A 16,851-nucleotide genomic window follows, 5' to 3' on the forward strand; every position below is an offset into this window, starting at 1 on the left:
AACATATTTATACTATTTTTTTTTTTTAACCATAAGCCCATTGGTGGGTTTTAGACAATTAACTTATTCCTAGTGGATTCTTCTTATTTTTGTTCACAGCATTTTGCCACTATCCTTCCTACAGAGGTGCAGCATCTTGTAAAGGTCATGAAGTTTCTTGTAACATGCATGCTTCAGCTTTCAGTTCATTGTGGCTACAGTGGCACACTTTATTTTATCATCATTCATTATCATATCCATCCTTTTTGTATTTTACTTATAAATTGCAAATAACTAACTTTATGTAACAAAGTACACATGCACATTTTTTCCTGCTTTTTAGATATCGAATAAGTGCCTCTTACAGCTGAATTGACATGCTGCTCTACAGTCTTTGCACCCAGAACTTTGGAGTAAAAAGGAAAACCAGTAACAAAAAAGCACAGCCCAAACCCCTTCAGATGATTAAACTGTGAAAGTTTGGCTTTTGATTGTAATGGCTGTTGTGAAGAGATTGCAGTGATCCATCTTCGCCTGTTGCTGTGTGATAGGTTTGGGATATCTTTTAACTTGTTTTTATGTTAAATAAACTTTTAAATATTTTTGGTTTTTTTCTCTCTTGCTCCCTTTTTCTTGCACTCCTGAAAATTTAGGAAGATGAGAGTGAAGAAGAGCCTAAGCTCAAGTATGAACGGCTTTCTAATGGAATGACAGAAATTCTCCAGAAGGATGCAGCCAGCTGCATGACAGTGCATGAAAAGGTATTATATGACTTTGTGGCTGAGATAGCACTTCTGCTTGGTTTTATATATTTATCTGTGCTTATAATGCATCAGAGTATTTCTGTGTAGAACTGATGCCAAATCTAGAGTTACAGTGCAAGACAACAGTAACATAAACAAAATTCACCAATAACCTGTATTGAACAATCCACATTTTCTCACTGATAAAATGAGTAGTTCACATGGTTCAATTAACACCAGATCTCCCAGAATCAATTCCCTTCTTGTTTGTATCAAACATTTTTTCAGTGAGAAACACATTTTCTCAATGAGGAAATGAGGTGAGAATTCAAGATGCAGTGATTTGTTAGATAAGATGTACTAGAAAGCTACTAGAAAAATGTTCACTCCATTTTAATTATGAACAATATTATGAACTGCAATCAGAATACAGTCCTAACTTTTCTTTATTCAGAAAGGAAGATGGTATATACTGTGCTTATGTGCACAGCCTGTATCAGTGAAGACCAACTTTATCATGCCAGGAGCTTAGCATATATTCAGCTGTGTTATATATATGTTATATATATGTTAATATAGTGTAGAAGAAAGAAATTACAGGGGTTTTTTGTTTCCTTAGGTTTTTCTTTTGGGTGGTGGTGTACTAAGACTTCCCTGTTCCCCTTCCCTGATTCAGTATGTTAAAAACAAGGAGAGGAAATGCACATGCTAAGGTTTTTGAAGTACCAGAAAATGATAGGGATAGAGTAATAGATATTGCAAACTGAAGAAATTTTAAGAAAAATTATTATTTTTTTCTTAAAAGGAATAAACTTCATATGTTTCTTTAGTGATTTAAAGAATTGCTTTTGTATTTTATGAGTTTTCTTCTCTTTCATAAGTATTGAAAATCATTTTAAAATACTGAGTCGTGCTGAAGAGCACCTGAAAGTATGAGTTAATGATTTATCAACTATTAGTATATAAAACATAGTAGCTATTTTCTGAATGTATAATTTTTAGCCAGTAATATCTCCTTAACAGTTACTGTTGAGGGATCTATCTTTATTATTTGGCTATATTTTTAGATTGACTTGTGCTGTGTTTCTTTTCCTCAGAGGACTGTTGCTATGGCTCAAGAGGCTTTTAAGATGAAGCTTGTATTTTAACTGTGTGAATGAAAACAATAAGTCTTTTTAAAATGTTTTTGACAACTTAGAATTACACAGATATTTGGAAAATTGGCAAGCATTTCCTCCTTGTCTATGGCCTGTTTCTGTTACCTTTTAGTCCCGAATCTCAGGTAAATTTTGAAAGCCAAGAATTTAACACAATTTTTCTATAAGGATGTGCACAGATACAGCTTTTACTATAGTGTCACAAAGCATGACAATACAGGAAAATTGTTGAAGTATCCCAGCACTTTCAGCTTTCCAGCAAACTAGATACACTATTTATGAGAAGGATCAATATTGTTAGAAGCCAGGTACTGCAGTCTTTTAGGAATAGGTCTCCTACAACAGAGAGCTTAAAAATGAAGCTGGGTTATAGGTTTTGCAAGGGTATTTCTGTTTCATTCTGGTTGGGCTTTGGGGATTTTTCCCCCTAAATGAACAGGAAAAGCCTTGCTAAATGCTATCTTTAGAAAAATTATACAGTAATATGTAAAATATGACTCTGACTAAAGCAGTTTAACTTTGATGGGAATCCTGAGATCTGGCTTCTGCGTTCAGACTAATTCCCCCCCAGAATTTTTTTTCCTTTTTTGCTGCTAAAGCATCATATTTTCACCAGGCTTGCTGTCTGCACTGGATGACTAATCGTCATGGCACCTGGTGCATTCAAGCAGGCCTGTGCAGTGGAATAGTCATACCTAGTTATGTCTGCACACCTGATGTTTTATTAACCAGTATTGATTTTTTTACCCGAGGGACTTTTTTCTTCCTGAAAAAAGGCAACCTTGCAGGAGTGAAAGGCATTGAAGGGAATGAATTTCTAATGAACCCCTTCTTTCCCTTTCTTGACTCCTTTTAATGTAGCTTCATATTTTAAGTGCCTGAACTGAAATTTCATTTTAAGCAATTCCATTTTGATAAATCCTTTTAAACCTTGACTTTCCGTAAGGTTATTTTTTAAAGATTGTGCTGCCTGACTGACACGCTTAGCAGTGCCTGTAAATTTGAGCATTTCATTATAGGTTGCAATGAAGCATGCTCACATGCAGTGAAATACAGAGAATTGAGTAGCCTAGACTATTTCAGTAATGCTGAAAGTGGGGGGGTGGGGGAGGAGGCAAATAAAAGAAATCTCTATCATAAATCAAGTAGTACTGAAATTCTGCCTTTTCTGTTTAGGTGTAGTTCACATGGTTCGATTAGCAGCAGATCTCTCAGAATCAATTTCCTTCTTGTTTGTATCAAAATAAGTTTGTGATAGTATGGATTTATGTGGAGATTTCTTTATTTTGCTACTATATTTTAGAAATAAACTCCTGGGATTTCCAAGTAAGTGTATTTGTCTTGGGAGTATTCTATTTGGGAATGTTACTATGTGAAGGAAAGCAAAGCCAGGTGTGTGCTTAAATGCACTGTCTGAGACCTTCCTTAATTCAGCTGTATTTTACCAGTGGCTTACAGCTGGCCTTTTGCTGTGTTTGAACACTTTGTTTTTATTTTAATAATGAAGGAGAATTAAAAATAATACTCAGAGGAAACATTAGGATTGAAACAAAGCTGCAGAAAGGATCTAGGAACTACTTCAGATCTTCGTTGGTTCTTGCTCTCACACTGCATTTTTAATTTGCTGCCACAGTCCATCAGCTGGTGTGTACAGACTGCAGACGCACCATTAGTTGTCAGTGGATGAGGGTCCTCATGACTCATTCTGACAGCTAACTCACACTATCACAGTAATATAGGCTTGAAGCCCTGTTTTATGCTTTGGGTACAGTTAAAATAACCTTTCTCTATAGAAAATGGTGGGCTTTTTTCTTTTCCCCAGTGTTACTAATCCTGGAGTTCATTTAGCATTGCTGTAGTATTTCTTGTGGTGTCTTTGTGTTTATGTAATCAATCTCTTTCTTTCACAGTTTTTGGCACTGGGAACACATTATGGCAAAGTTTATTTACTTGATGTCCAGGGGAACATCACACAGAAGTTTGATGTTGTAAGTATGACATTATTCAGAATCCATTTACAGCGACGTAAAAATGCTGCGATGTACAGTAAGTCAGTTAACACTCTTGTTACACCTGCAATTACACTAATGCATTCCATAACATAAAAAGCAGTGTATGGTCCTTACAAAAAGAAGTTATGCTGGATGGTTTTGTGGTGAGCACATCTCAATTTATATATAATAAACGTTTCCATGAAGCAGAAGAGGAAATACATATTTATGATTTCAAGTGGCTATTAAAAATGGAACCCAGAAGCTCATTATTTCCATAAGGCATGAGCCTGTTCATTAGGTGACTGTTGTCAGTTATTAGTTTGTGCACTATCATCGTATCTAGTTGCCACAAGTAATTGAAAATTGATTGATTACCTTGCTGGCTCAGTTTATCAATTACAAATATATAATGCTAATATTTTATGTAAATGTTTTGAAGTTTGAATTACTAAGGGATTGTATTGATTGACGGAAAAGAAGAAGCCTTTTTCCTTATTGTGCTTCATGGTGTCAGAGGAATAAAATGCTAAATTTAAAGCTCTGTTCTAGAGTATTAAATGTTCCTTTTTATTGTGGATATGAGTTCATTCGTTTCAAATTTCCTGTCTTTCTTGGGGAGTGGCAGGAAGAGAATTAGCAATTTTTTTTCTCCTCAGGATGTCAAAAATTCTTGTAGCCAAGCATTGGTTTTTCATAGCAGTGTAAGCACTAGCTATAGAAACCATCACAAGATATGGACACGTTTGCAAAGAGAATGTGTGTTCTAAAGCTGACACAGCTGCATGGAAGGGATGGAAAGCTTTGTTTATATTTTTTAAAAACCTAGCTACGCATTGTGCAAGGGAGTAGGGGAGTATAAACTTTTAGGCACAGCTTTTGAAGAAATTTTTAGATTTAATTTTAGTCAGACTGACAATGACTTTACTAGGGATTGATTAAAGTCAAGCTAATTATGTATTTCTATTTCTTTTAATTTTGTACGTGCATCAGCCCTGCAGATGAGAATGCTGACTGCATTTCAAAGGAGGAAAAGCTTTTGGTGTCTCCCTTGCAGTTCTGATTACTTTACATGCATGCTGCTCTGTTTGGGGCATGTCAGATTAAAGTGTACCTGAATTATTCTCTTCCATTGCTGCAGTAGAAAAGAGAGTCAGAGACTCACTCCAGTGAAGTGGAGATTTTGTATTGAGTCTGGCATTAACTGTCGTAAACTTGTATTTGTTCCATTCAGTGTAAGGGGCTTGGAAAATTTTATTTGTAGAACAATCTTCTGTCTACCACCAATGCCTTGTTCTCTCACGCTGGTTCCAAGAGATGAAATCCTCCTCTGTAAAGACTTAGGGGACTGCCTAGGTGTAGAGCAAAGAACAAGAGGACCTGCTATCTGCTAAACTCTATAAAACAAAATCCCTGAATTCTCTTTATACCCACCCTCCCAAATCTGCTGTTATATTCTTTGCTTTTCTTTACTAAAAAGCTCTACCAGTGCCTGCTGGGAGGTGGTTTCTTATGATGAAGTTAGTGTTGGACTATATAATTATTTTCTGCTCAAAGATGTTTACTTTTCCAAACTTAGCATGCTTCAGGATGATTTTTGTGCTGTGTCTCCTTATAAATATGGCAATGATTTTTTTCAAAACTATTGTTTGAGTACAACCTGCTTTTTGAGCTGGAGAATAGGAAAAAGAAATGTTTCTTGGATTCTATTCTTAATGTTTATGTCTCTTTTTGTAATGTACATGTCTCCAGTGCAACAGATTATATCATGGATTAGGTGTAAATGGTGCTTCTTTTTTCTTTTTTTTCCCCTTTTTTTCTAGTTTGAAGAAGAATGATTTTTGTCTAGCACCACTTGTCTTTAAAAGAAAAGCTTTTCAAGGAATGACTAACTGTTGTAGAACAGAACAGGCTGCCTATGTGAGAAGAAAGCAGCTCCATGATGTATATGGCTGCTTAAACTGAGAAGTTTTCTAAATTAATATTGTCAGCTGCTGAACCCATAGACAGTTTATTCTGAAATGGGGGCTGTATGTCAAAATATTTTCCTTCTAACCTGAACTTCTCAAGATGTTGGATTTCAGACTAGAGGCATCACTATCCAAACATTCAGTGAGATCTTCCTTCAGTTCTCTCCTACCAGTGCCTGTTTATTATCTCTCCTGGGAAATTTGCATTAAAGTATTGTCATGTTGTAAATCCCAAATAAAACCTAGCCCTTTCTTGAGAAGAAAGGCAGTTACTTCCTGAAGTCATACAGGGACGAAGCATTTCGTGTAAATGTGCTGGCACAGACTGTTTTCACGAGTGGTATTTTTTCTGGTTCTTTTTCTCTAATCCAAAAAGAACAAATTCCTTCTCAGAACCTTCTTCATTGGAGGAATGGCACATACAGTTCTATCTTGAAGTTGTTAATAGGGGAAGTATCTGTTGTTACTGAATATTGGAAATAAGCATTGTATAGAATTTTTTCTGAGTAAAATAGCAGTATTACCACTGAAGTATTTTAATTGTTTGCAGTAAACAGTGTGCCTGGGGAGTGTCTTTTATGTATTTTTTTTAAAGGATCTTTTCAGCAGATGTTTTGTGTCTTGTGGCATTGCAGAAATTAATGGTAAGGATAGCAATGTGATACCCTTTGTACAAATGAAATCAGTTACGTAATTCAAGGAACTGTTCTTCATTTGAGTCTTTATCTCTATTTTTCAGGGGATTGTTTTGGTTTTGGGTATTTTTTAAAGAAAAGTTGGGAAATGAAAAAATTAATTACTCTTCTATACATCTGTTAAATGTGTAATTATCAAAACCAAACCATACAGGGGGAACTTTAATAGATCTGAAATATTGCTAGTATGTAAAATAAACCAGAATGAAGCAAGAGCAGGTTTTTTTAACCGTTTTTTAAATTCATTTTAATGGTAAGTTCATATTAAATACACTTCAAAAATTCCACTACTGCACTCATAGTCCTCTTGATTTCTGTCTTTCTTTCCTAATTTCAGGAAGCCATGTTCAAAAATATAAATGGGCTTGGAAATTGAAGAAATAAGAGTTTTGCTTTTATAATAAATTCTTTATTTTCTATATTGACTCACATCTGCATTTGAGCCAAATTGTATAAAAAATATATTGGAGGATTTGCAGCAAAATGAGGGAGAAAATTCACCCAAATTTCAGTATGTGAAAATTCACCAGCATTATTTCCAGAATGGCCAAGTTTTGAATGACAGCATTCCTGTTGAAGACTGAATGCATTTATCATTTTAATTTGAGCTAAAAAAAGCTGCAAGAAACACTAGAATATAAAGCTTGGCATCCCTAGAAGTTCTGCTGTTGTAACACACTTTTTTGTTTATTGTTTAAAAAACCTTTTAGGACTGCACTTCATAATGTCCATAGCAGCAAATCAATGTGGTTATCCTGGATTACAAATACTGTAGTGTCTGCTCTACTTTGATCCATAAATATTCACAGACGCTTCTGTGAAACTCCTGTAAAAAACTAAATTATTTTCAGAATAAAGTCTTGCTCTCATCCAGTTCTTCAAGTATCTGATGCTGAATCCTATGCCAAGTGGACGACTAGTCTTTTCAGGTTTGCAGCTCCTCTTGTCAGCAGCAGTGGAGATGTGTGCTTTGAAACTGTTGCGTACTTTGAAACTGTTGTGAGAGATTTTCTGGTTTGGGGAGAACTGAGACGGGAGGTGGGAAGCTTTGGCCTTTTGTGTTGCTTGGTATCTCAGCAGTCATGCTTGTGCTCTCGTGATCCCTCTCTCCTCTTTGCCTAGCATTTCTGTAGCTCTTGCTAGTGTGGCTTGTCTTTGACAATGTCAGCTGCCTAAGATTAACTGGTATGCATCCTCAATAACATATGTTTGACAAACTGGTGTTCCCTTGTATTAGGGTTCAGTGCATTGAGTGAGATGAAATGTGTCAAATGCACTGAAAATTATTACTAAAATGCAACAAGAAGAGGGAAGAAAAGCCTGCTAATTCCACTGACAAAGGATGATGCAGGACTGATTCACAGCACGTTAATTCCAAATGTCTCTCCATCTTTCTTTCCTTCTTAGACTGTCTACAATTTATTAATATAATTATTGCCTGAACTGACATCCTGTGGATTAAGGATTTGTAGATACGAAGAAAGCTGTACAAACATGTTTAGTTACATAACAAATCAAAAAGCTTTCAAAGGGCAGGAAAACCTGTCCCCATTCTGGTCTCCTAGTAAACATCAAACTTAAAGGAAAAGTGGTAAGAAGTCTTGGATGGTGCCAGTCTGTTAGAAGGGGAAAGATTGCCTATTTTATAAGTAATGGGGATTTAAAAGTTTAATGCATTGAAGGTGTTTCAGAGGTGATGCATGAGTCTAGAAAATGATGTAAATAGTGTTTTAAGGCTTGTCTTAGTACAAAGAAATTGAAGTCCTTTTAGCATGCAACATTTGTGAGCTATTCAAGACTGCTAGACTTTCAGAAAGAAACCTCCTCACAGCATCTCTTTTTACAATGTATTTCTTTCCTTGCATCGTGGGATTTTTTTGTGATTGTCTTACATTGTGTAGCACTAACTAGTTGTGGGTTTTTTAGTTGGAATGATAGTAATCCAAAATCACTAGGTCGTCTCTGCTACCCTGAAAACTTGAAAGGGAGTTCCTTCTGTGGTGGTATCATTGCCCTTGGGTATACTGAAGTTAGAGCACTTGCCAAACTCCGGAGCAAGACCTTGCTTGAAGGTCAGTCTGTGGCCTGTTGGTTTTGCTGATAACTCATCAGGTTGCAAAGAAAATGTCAGAGGTTTCAGTTGACTTGACGTCTCTTGGCAAGAGTTTAATTGTTAAATAGACAAAACCATTTCTAACAAAAAAACACCTGTTCTTAAGCACTGAGTGCTGTTGCTAGTGATAATGCAAAACTTACTAACTGCTGTGGGAGATTATGCAACACCTTTCAATGGGGAAGGTAACTTTTAGCTTTTCATGATGAAGTTGCTTTGGATGGAACTTTGCATGAGAATTTGAGACTAAGATAATATAAATGTCACTTATTTTGACAGGCTATTTAAAATTCCCTGTTTATTACTTTTAACTACATCATTTTAGGTTGTCAGTATCAGACTATGTAAGAAAACTTAGGAAGTGAAGTGAAGCAACAGAATTTATTTAAATATGTGGTAGCTCTGTGTTAGTCTTTGCATGGTGTCACTGTGCCTGTTAAATTTGAAGCTGAAATCTTGTGTTTTTTACAAAACCAAGCGGGCTACTTTAAGTGATAGTTCCAAAAACTAAAATAAAGATGAAGGTTTTGATAGAAGCAAGTGTCTATGCAAGGGACAGGTTTCCTTCTCCACCCTGGGACCTCCCACCCAAGTGGGTGTTGCATTCTTATGTCTTAAATGCTTTATGCTAGCCCCTAGCTCTTTCAAATAAAAAAAAAATGGATAAAAGTGTCATTTTTTGGGATTTTTGTTTTAAGACTTCAGTGTCTACATCCAATTTAATAGCATTTCTGCTTCTGTCTGTCTTTCCATTTTAATTGCAGATGATTTGGAAATCCAAAGGATTTTACAGTAGTTGTGGGAATAACTCAGATGGCCTTTTGAGTCTGGCTTTTTGATATAAAGGCTTGGAAAGTATGTTTTATATGTTTATTGTGGTACTGTGCTTATTAGGTTGCTTGTGACCTGGAGTGTTTCCAGTGGGAACTATGGAACTGTTGAAGATTAGGAGCCATCTTTGGCACAAATCATGGTGTACCTGTGGTAGCTTGCCTAGACTGGCAGAAATTGTGGTGCCATGACCATTATTCCATAGATCTAGAAACATTTCTTGTCTGACAAAACTGAAACAAGAAAAAACCAACCTTTTGTACATATTTTGCACATCATCTTTGTACCATTGTATCTGACTTTCCTTTGAAAGGAGTATTGTTTAAATTTTTAGTTAACCAAAAAGATCAAAGGGATATGGAAGGCATTTGTTATTACTAATAGTGTTGCTTGGATGAAATGTGGGAGTTCTAAACAATTTTAGAATCACTTATGTTTAATTTTTATAGATCAAAACTGAGGCGTGACCATTTCATTCAATTATTCTTTCAAGCTTGCAGTTTCAGTAACTGTTGCTTAGTGCAGAATAATGTTAAAAGTGCAGCTGAACTATGAGTTCAGCTATAGAAGGTCTTGTATGGTCCAGTCATTTATTTCTTGAATGTTGTTAGCTCATACAAGTCTAATGTGTGCTTGCACTGCAGCAAACAGTACCATGTATGCTGTAGATCTAATTTGTTTCAATTAAAGTATGAAGCTTAAGTACTTTATCAGCTGTTTCTGGGATAGCAATTGTTTCTGCCATCTCTTTTGAACTATTGACTAGGAACTATGTTGCCCATGTACCTTTTTTTAGAAGGATTACAGCCCCATCTTTAGACCAACTGGTCCTTCTAACAACTTTATTACCCTTCAAATGCATATTGTTTTCCTCTTTTTTTTTTAACATAGAAGCTATCCTGCGGTGATGTTATAAGGTTTTTGGGGTTTTTTTATTCCTTAACCATCTGCTTAAAGATGCTGTGCCTTTAAGATGGACCCGAGGGTGGGGCCGTGGCACGCGGGGTGCGGGTCAGTTCAATGGCTCGGCCCAACGGCTCGGGGGCTCTGGGGCTTGGCAGGGCTCAGGAGGGAGTGCGCCGGGAGCGCTGTGCTGCTCTTTGGGTTTCTTTTTTTGTTGCCTCTAGCTGGAAAAAGGTTGTGTTGGGTAATTTTTCCCTTCCCTCCCCCTTGCCTCACTGCCTTCCTTCCCTTCTCTCCAGTCTGGGGAGCCTGCGGGGTGGCCCCAGCTGGTCTGAGCCCTGAGGAACACCAAACCATTTTTCCTCCTGTGGGGAGGAGGACCGGCACCCCAGAGTCAACAGGTTTTTTTTTTCATCTGCCCTACTCTGGGCTGCTGCATGGACCTCTCCTTCCCCTTCCCTTCCCAGAGACTGGGGGAGCCCAGTTGCCAGCCCGTGTGTTTGTTCCTTCTGCAGGCATTTGTTGTATTTTGAGGTTTTTTTCCTGTTCTACTCTGTTTTGTTCTGTGTTAATAAACAGTTCATTTTCCCACGTTCACCTGCTGTTATCAATTTGCCTCATTGGAGGAGGAAAGGGGAGGTCCTTTCCCTTCAGAGGAGACACTCATTCCAGAGCGTTTCCTCCTGAAGTTTTGTCTCTAAAACTGAGACAGAAGCATAGGAAGAAGTCTCCTTTTTTGTTCTGCAGTATCAATCACTTTTCTTCAGAGTGGGTATCCTATTGTTTGTCAGTTGCATTTCATGACCAACTCTAAATGGATTACATTTAAGGTAGCTTAGCAGCCCTCTTTAATGTCACTGATTTCAGTAGAAATCTGTTACATTACCATTTAATGAGGTAAAGGACTGTGATTGAATAATGTTCCATCACAAGCATCTAGACACAGAAAATAGTTCACTTTCTGTTTACTTGGTAGGGTGCTATCATACTCTGCATGTTTTTTCAAAAAGAATTGAATCATTGAATATTCTAGGGGGAAGATATTTCAAAAGGGGAGGATGCTAAACATGAAGGACATTAAGGACATTATTACTGGAGTATTTAATACAGCATTGTTGATCAATGAAAGGGCAAAGTTTAATTTTTTTTCTTTATTCACCAGATCTTGTTGCCTCTTATTTTTGTGGAGGATCAAATAGAGGATCTTACTGTAATCCTGCTAAGTGAATTTACATGTTTCACTTTCAAACAGTTTTGAACAAAATTATTTGTGATACTATTGAGATGCATCAAAATCATGAAAACAATTTTTTTTTCCTTCTAACTCTTTCACCATCCAGGTTTGGTAACATTTGCTGTTTGAATGTGTATCACATCTCATGACTATTTAGAAAGTGGACCACTGTGCCAAATTGCTCTAGAGTTTTATTGGCACCAATGAAACAGCTACTTTCCGGTAGCACTGAGTAAGTATTTTCATAGAAGATTGCTAACTCAGATGTGTGTTTTCTAAAACCTAGTAACACTTAAAAGCATAGGGAGGATTTGGAGAGCTTTGATTTGTAAGAAGCTACTGTATTGCTGATTTCTAGGGCTGTTTTTCTTTCAAACGGGGTATTATACCTGGATGGCATTTTTGTCCATAGGGAAGGCAGGCACTTATGTGCATATATAGAATAATAGTAGTTTGCCTGTCAGAATTATTAAGAGTTCAGGCATTAATAAAATATTATTTACATCAGAAAATGTTTTCCTGGTTAGAAAGACTGAGTTCTGGAGGACAATGTTTTTTATACTAGTTGACATTAATGATAGAGCTACAGCCCTTTGTTTCCATTAACAATAAAAATACAGCACTATTAAAAATACATAATGACGCAACAGGGCATATATGATGAACAAAACATGAAGGCAAAACCAAGTAGTTTTTCCCACGGGGGAGGATATTATTGAAAAATTTAAAAATTCTAACAAATATTCCTGTCTGAAGGATGAGACTTATTTGCTTTAAAAGACATGTCAATATGTAGAGCACTTTGTTTATTGCACTCATGATGGAACACTAAACATGTACAGTCCAGATTTGACCAGTCTCTGGTGTTAATACCCTCAGAGTGGCTGCTGAGAAAACTATGTACTGTCTAGCTGGCCATCTCCACTGGGGTGCTGCTGAAGAAGTTAGTTTCACTCAGTGTCCTCTGATACAGAGGTGGAAGGTTCACCACTGTAATCCTAAACTGGCTGCTAAATGAAGTCTAGTTGTTGCAGGTCTTGGCAGTTTTATGAAAAGGAGCTTTGAAATGTGAGCAGTGTAAAGATGGAGTGAATGAATCTGTTTGCTTTTTTGATCCACTTTAAATAAAGTTTATTATATGCAATCAAGTCTACACTTCACTGGTACTGAAATAGAGCCTCTTTGTATGTAAATGCATTGAGGAACTTGCACAGGATCAATTCATCTTCATATTTAGCTTTCCCTATCTTACTGTCACAATGAGGATATGGCATACAATATACTGCTTACAGTAAGTTACCGTGCACTTCATAATACACAGTTTCTACTTGTGTGAGTACTCTCTATCTCCCTCCATCTTTTTGGTTTGCATATGTTTTTAGGATCCTGTCAAGAATCAGATACCCACCATTGACTGTTGCTGAGTATCTCTGGTAGACTTGTGAGACTGTCATAGGTTAGCAAGCATAGTCCCGGAAGGGATATCCTTGCTAAGGGGTGCTTACAGCTTCCTCTGGGACCTGATAGAACCTATCAGCTGGCCAGTTTGAATATGGACAATTCTTTAAGCCACTTAAAGTTGTGACCGCCTCTGTGATACACACTTAAGAATAGACAAACATCCCCCCCAAGCTCTCTCTTGTTTCTGGCACTGGGACAAGTGGCTGCAGGCCCTGTGCGGGGGCCGGGCCACGGCCAGCCTGGAGCCATGGGCCTGTTCCAGCCGTGGAACCCCCCCACCACAGCTTTGCCGTGGGCGACCGGAGCAGCTTGGCTTCCCCCCCCACTCCACTGCGGCCAAGATTTCAGCAAAGCGGCACCTCTGTCGTCAGAGGTCAGGTGGCCAACAGCGATAAGCCACATTCCAGCTGCAAGGCCGAGGTGAGATTAACCCTTTTATTGCTGTGAAGAGCTGAAAACCTGAGGGAAGAGAGAGAGGAGATGCTTAAAGCTGAAATTCTGTTGTGAAGCTATGATATATCAGAGTATCCCGTTGTAATTTCATGAAGATAGGGGGGGTGGAGTGTTCAACTCATAAGCAATAGGCAGATGCTGACGCAGCTGTAATTTCATGAGAAGTTTGGACAGGGAGAGATGGACCAGATGAGGACTGTTGCTCCAAACGGGAAAGGAGAAAACCTCAGTTCCTAGAGATGCTCCCAGAGATAGTCTTAAAGATGAAGATAAGGAAGACCCTTTGCTCCCAGGGAAGGAGAAGGGCCTCTGATTTTATGTTTCTGAACGGCTCAACCTTAAAATTGTACCCCAAAAAACTTTCAAGAGTGGACCCTCGAAAGCAGTTGCGGGAAAAGCTGCAGGTCGGGGGAAGGGACTCACATCGCAAGCAGAGAGACTCCTCTTCCTAAATGGACTGAACAATATTTGGAAGTGGGTGGCTGTCTCGGTGTGATACTGTTTTCATAGCACGAGCAAAAAGAGACTTCTCTTTCTAAATGGACTGAACAAGGTTATTATGGAAGTGGTAAACAGACTGAACATCTTAGGGGTTGTCTTTACATTGTCAGTGGGAGAAGGGAGGAAGGTGGGGGGAGGAGGAGAGTTCTGAAGGTGGTATAATTTTTTTTTTTTCCCTCTTCTTTTAGGTCTGTTAATAAACTTCTTTATATTCTTTCAAATTTGGTGCCTGCTTTGCGTTTCTCCTAATTCTTATCTCACAGAAGATAAACAGTAATGAGTATTTTATCCCAAACCACTACAGAGACTTTCCCAGATGTTTATAATTGCAAATAAAGAAGGTTCCAGAGTTGGTGTTCAAAGAGAATACGGTGCTTTCAGTAATCAGAAAATGTGTTTATTATTACATATAGCTCTGACTTATGCCAGTCTGTATCAGTGTTGATAACTCAAAGTTTACAAGGGAAAATGACACTGTAGGTGTAGATGTTGGCTGAACTTGAACATTGATCACCCAGTGTAATATTTAACTATGCCAGGAATATGACTACTTACGTTGTTCTCAGCCAGGAAAGGGAGTTCATTCCCTTATAATACTTCTGCATCTGTCTGATTACATCAGTGGAGATCTTTTCACTAATTTCAGTAGCCACTGAGTTTGAATCATTGTCTGTAGTGGAGTGGTTGACAAGCTAAAATAACTGGGGAAAGTACTTACTACAGTTTTTCAGTGAGTTTATAGAAAAAAGAGAACTATGAAGAAAATAATGGCCATATGTGGAATGTGTGGAGAAACAGGGTTTCTAGGCTCCATGTGGTGATATCCTCTATCTTTTGTTAGGTCAGAGAGTGGGATGAGCATCATGGCTGTTTAGAAAACCTTTCTGGAAATTATATTGGCACAACAGTGCATGAGCCCTGAGCAGAATAGTTAACAGCCCCTTTGCTTCTTTAAAAGTTGTTTGATAGAAGCACCAATAAAATAATCTCTAAAAAGAAAACCTCTCCTGACAAGAACTTACACTGTATGACCTGCTTGGCCTTTTTCATTATTCATGTCTCTGTGGCTTATGTGGAAAGGTGGCTTATCAAGAAATGGAGTAAAATTTCATACTTTCCACTTGAAGGATGGAATTCTACAAAATTCTATTAAATACATTAATGACACTGGTGGTGGTATTCTGTTAGAAACAAGCAGTGAAAGTGCCCCTTAAGTTACATCCTCAGAGTTTTAGATGTGCTTTCGGGATTGTTCTTTAAATCCCATTTTAATAATTCAGTAGCCTCTCTTGAATGTTTGTATTTAAAGATGAATTCTCACAAGTTCATTGTGTTTGGCAAACTATTCTGAAAAGAAAGCAGTTAGAGAAATTGGTGAGGTGAACCTCCACATTGCCTGGAATAGTTTTTCTCCCCAAGGGGTGTTGGGTTTTCCGAGGAAGGTATATCTATCACCAGCAGACCTTCCTCAGCCCTTCCCCTGTACTTCAGCCTTCCCCATGGGTGTGTGATGGGGAATATTGCTTCATATTTTCAGATGGCTTTAATACACAGATACCAACAAAGAAGTAGGGGAAGGCTTAGGACATGACATTGTTGAAGAGCCCTACAGTTATACAGAGGACGGCAAAGGGGACCTGGGGAGAGAAGGAAATGGGAGTAGTTTGCTTACTTGGGCACATAGTTCCCAGGAGGGTATCTCCGTACACACCAGTGTTTTAATAGAAGAGAGATTCTTCTTTGGATCCACCAGGAATCAGCTAACAGTTCAATTCTGCTAGGAAGCAGTCTAGGTTTTCAAATACAGATTTGGTTTTGGTAATAGTTCCATCATTCCTAAACAAGCATTCTGATTATCTAGTAATTACTAGAGATTTAGGGAAATCCCTTGTTAATATTTTTTTTTCCTTGGATATTTTTTTTCGTCTTAGTCCCTGCAGTTGACAAACAAGGTTAAGGGATTCACTGATGTGGAAAATACTGAAATCACTGTAGGCTTTTTGTTCTTTCTCACTGTCTTAGACTATATATGTGAGAGATTTCTTGTCCTCATATTCCCTTAGTATTAGACAAGCTTTTGAGATCTTTGTTTTTTGTAGGCAAGGTCTGCCTTCCTGCAGACAAAATAAAAGTTAATGTTATTGTTCTGTGTCCCAGACCTTGTCACTCTCCTGAGTCCTCCCCCCACCCTTTTCTTCTAACCAACATAATCTCCCATTTTTCATTTGGAGAATGACAGATTCAAGAGTGTTATAGGAAATGCAATGGAGCAAGAATTCTCACTTACCAGAATTTCACTGCTAGTATTGTTCAACTAAACCTCTTTGGCGTGGATATTAGTAAATTTTCAGCAAATGAAACTTTTAAGTGTTGTGAATTCAGCGGATACTACTTCGTTGCAGGCAGTGATGAACATCTTTTTCTGTAACTTCTAGAGCTGCCTTTTCAATTTAAACCTTTGTGTTATTGTGCTTTGTTTCTCAGCTATGAGTAAACACACAGGTATGTGTATACTCTATCTTTTTATAGGTAAATATGATACAGCATATAAATATGATACAGCATCAGAATTCGCATTTTGAGTTGCTTTTGCCTCTGCTGTATCAATAAAATTCTACAAATATGCAAAATACATGTAAGTCAGTGTGACACTACAGCAATTGGTGCAAGAAAAATGCATGGGTTCAGTTTCTTTTTAAAGATAGTTCCTCAATACAAGAGATCTTTGGGTATGAGTGTTTTGAAGTCAAAACAGATGGGACACACAACATGTAATACACTTCTGCTTAGCTATTGCTGAGGATTTGGGGTGCTTTTCAA

The 16,851-nt window shown here is 37.7% G+C and overlaps 1 protein-coding gene across 2 annotated transcripts in view; it reads left to right on the plus strand.

The window, feature by feature from the left end:
- VPS41 (VPS41 subunit of HOPS complex) overlaps positions 1-16,851 on the plus strand; it is a 122,543-nt gene that overhangs the window by 21,916 nt on the left and 83,776 nt on the right. For both annotated transcript variants that reach the window (XM_069007822.1, XM_069007821.1), the window contains exons 3-4: positions 633-740; positions 3,790-3,867. In XM_069007822.1, coding sequence (XP_068863923.1) covers positions 633-740; positions 3,790-3,867 — 186 coding nt within the window. The remainder of the gene's footprint in view (positions 1-632; positions 741-3,789; positions 3,868-16,851) is intronic.

This window comes from Aphelocoma coerulescens, chromosome 2 (genome assembly GCF_041296385.1).
Source record: "Aphelocoma coerulescens isolate FSJ_1873_10779 chromosome 2, UR_Acoe_1.0, whole genome shotgun sequence".
In the NCBI taxonomy this organism is placed as follows: Eukaryota; Metazoa; Chordata; class Aves; order Passeriformes; family Corvidae; genus Aphelocoma; species Aphelocoma coerulescens.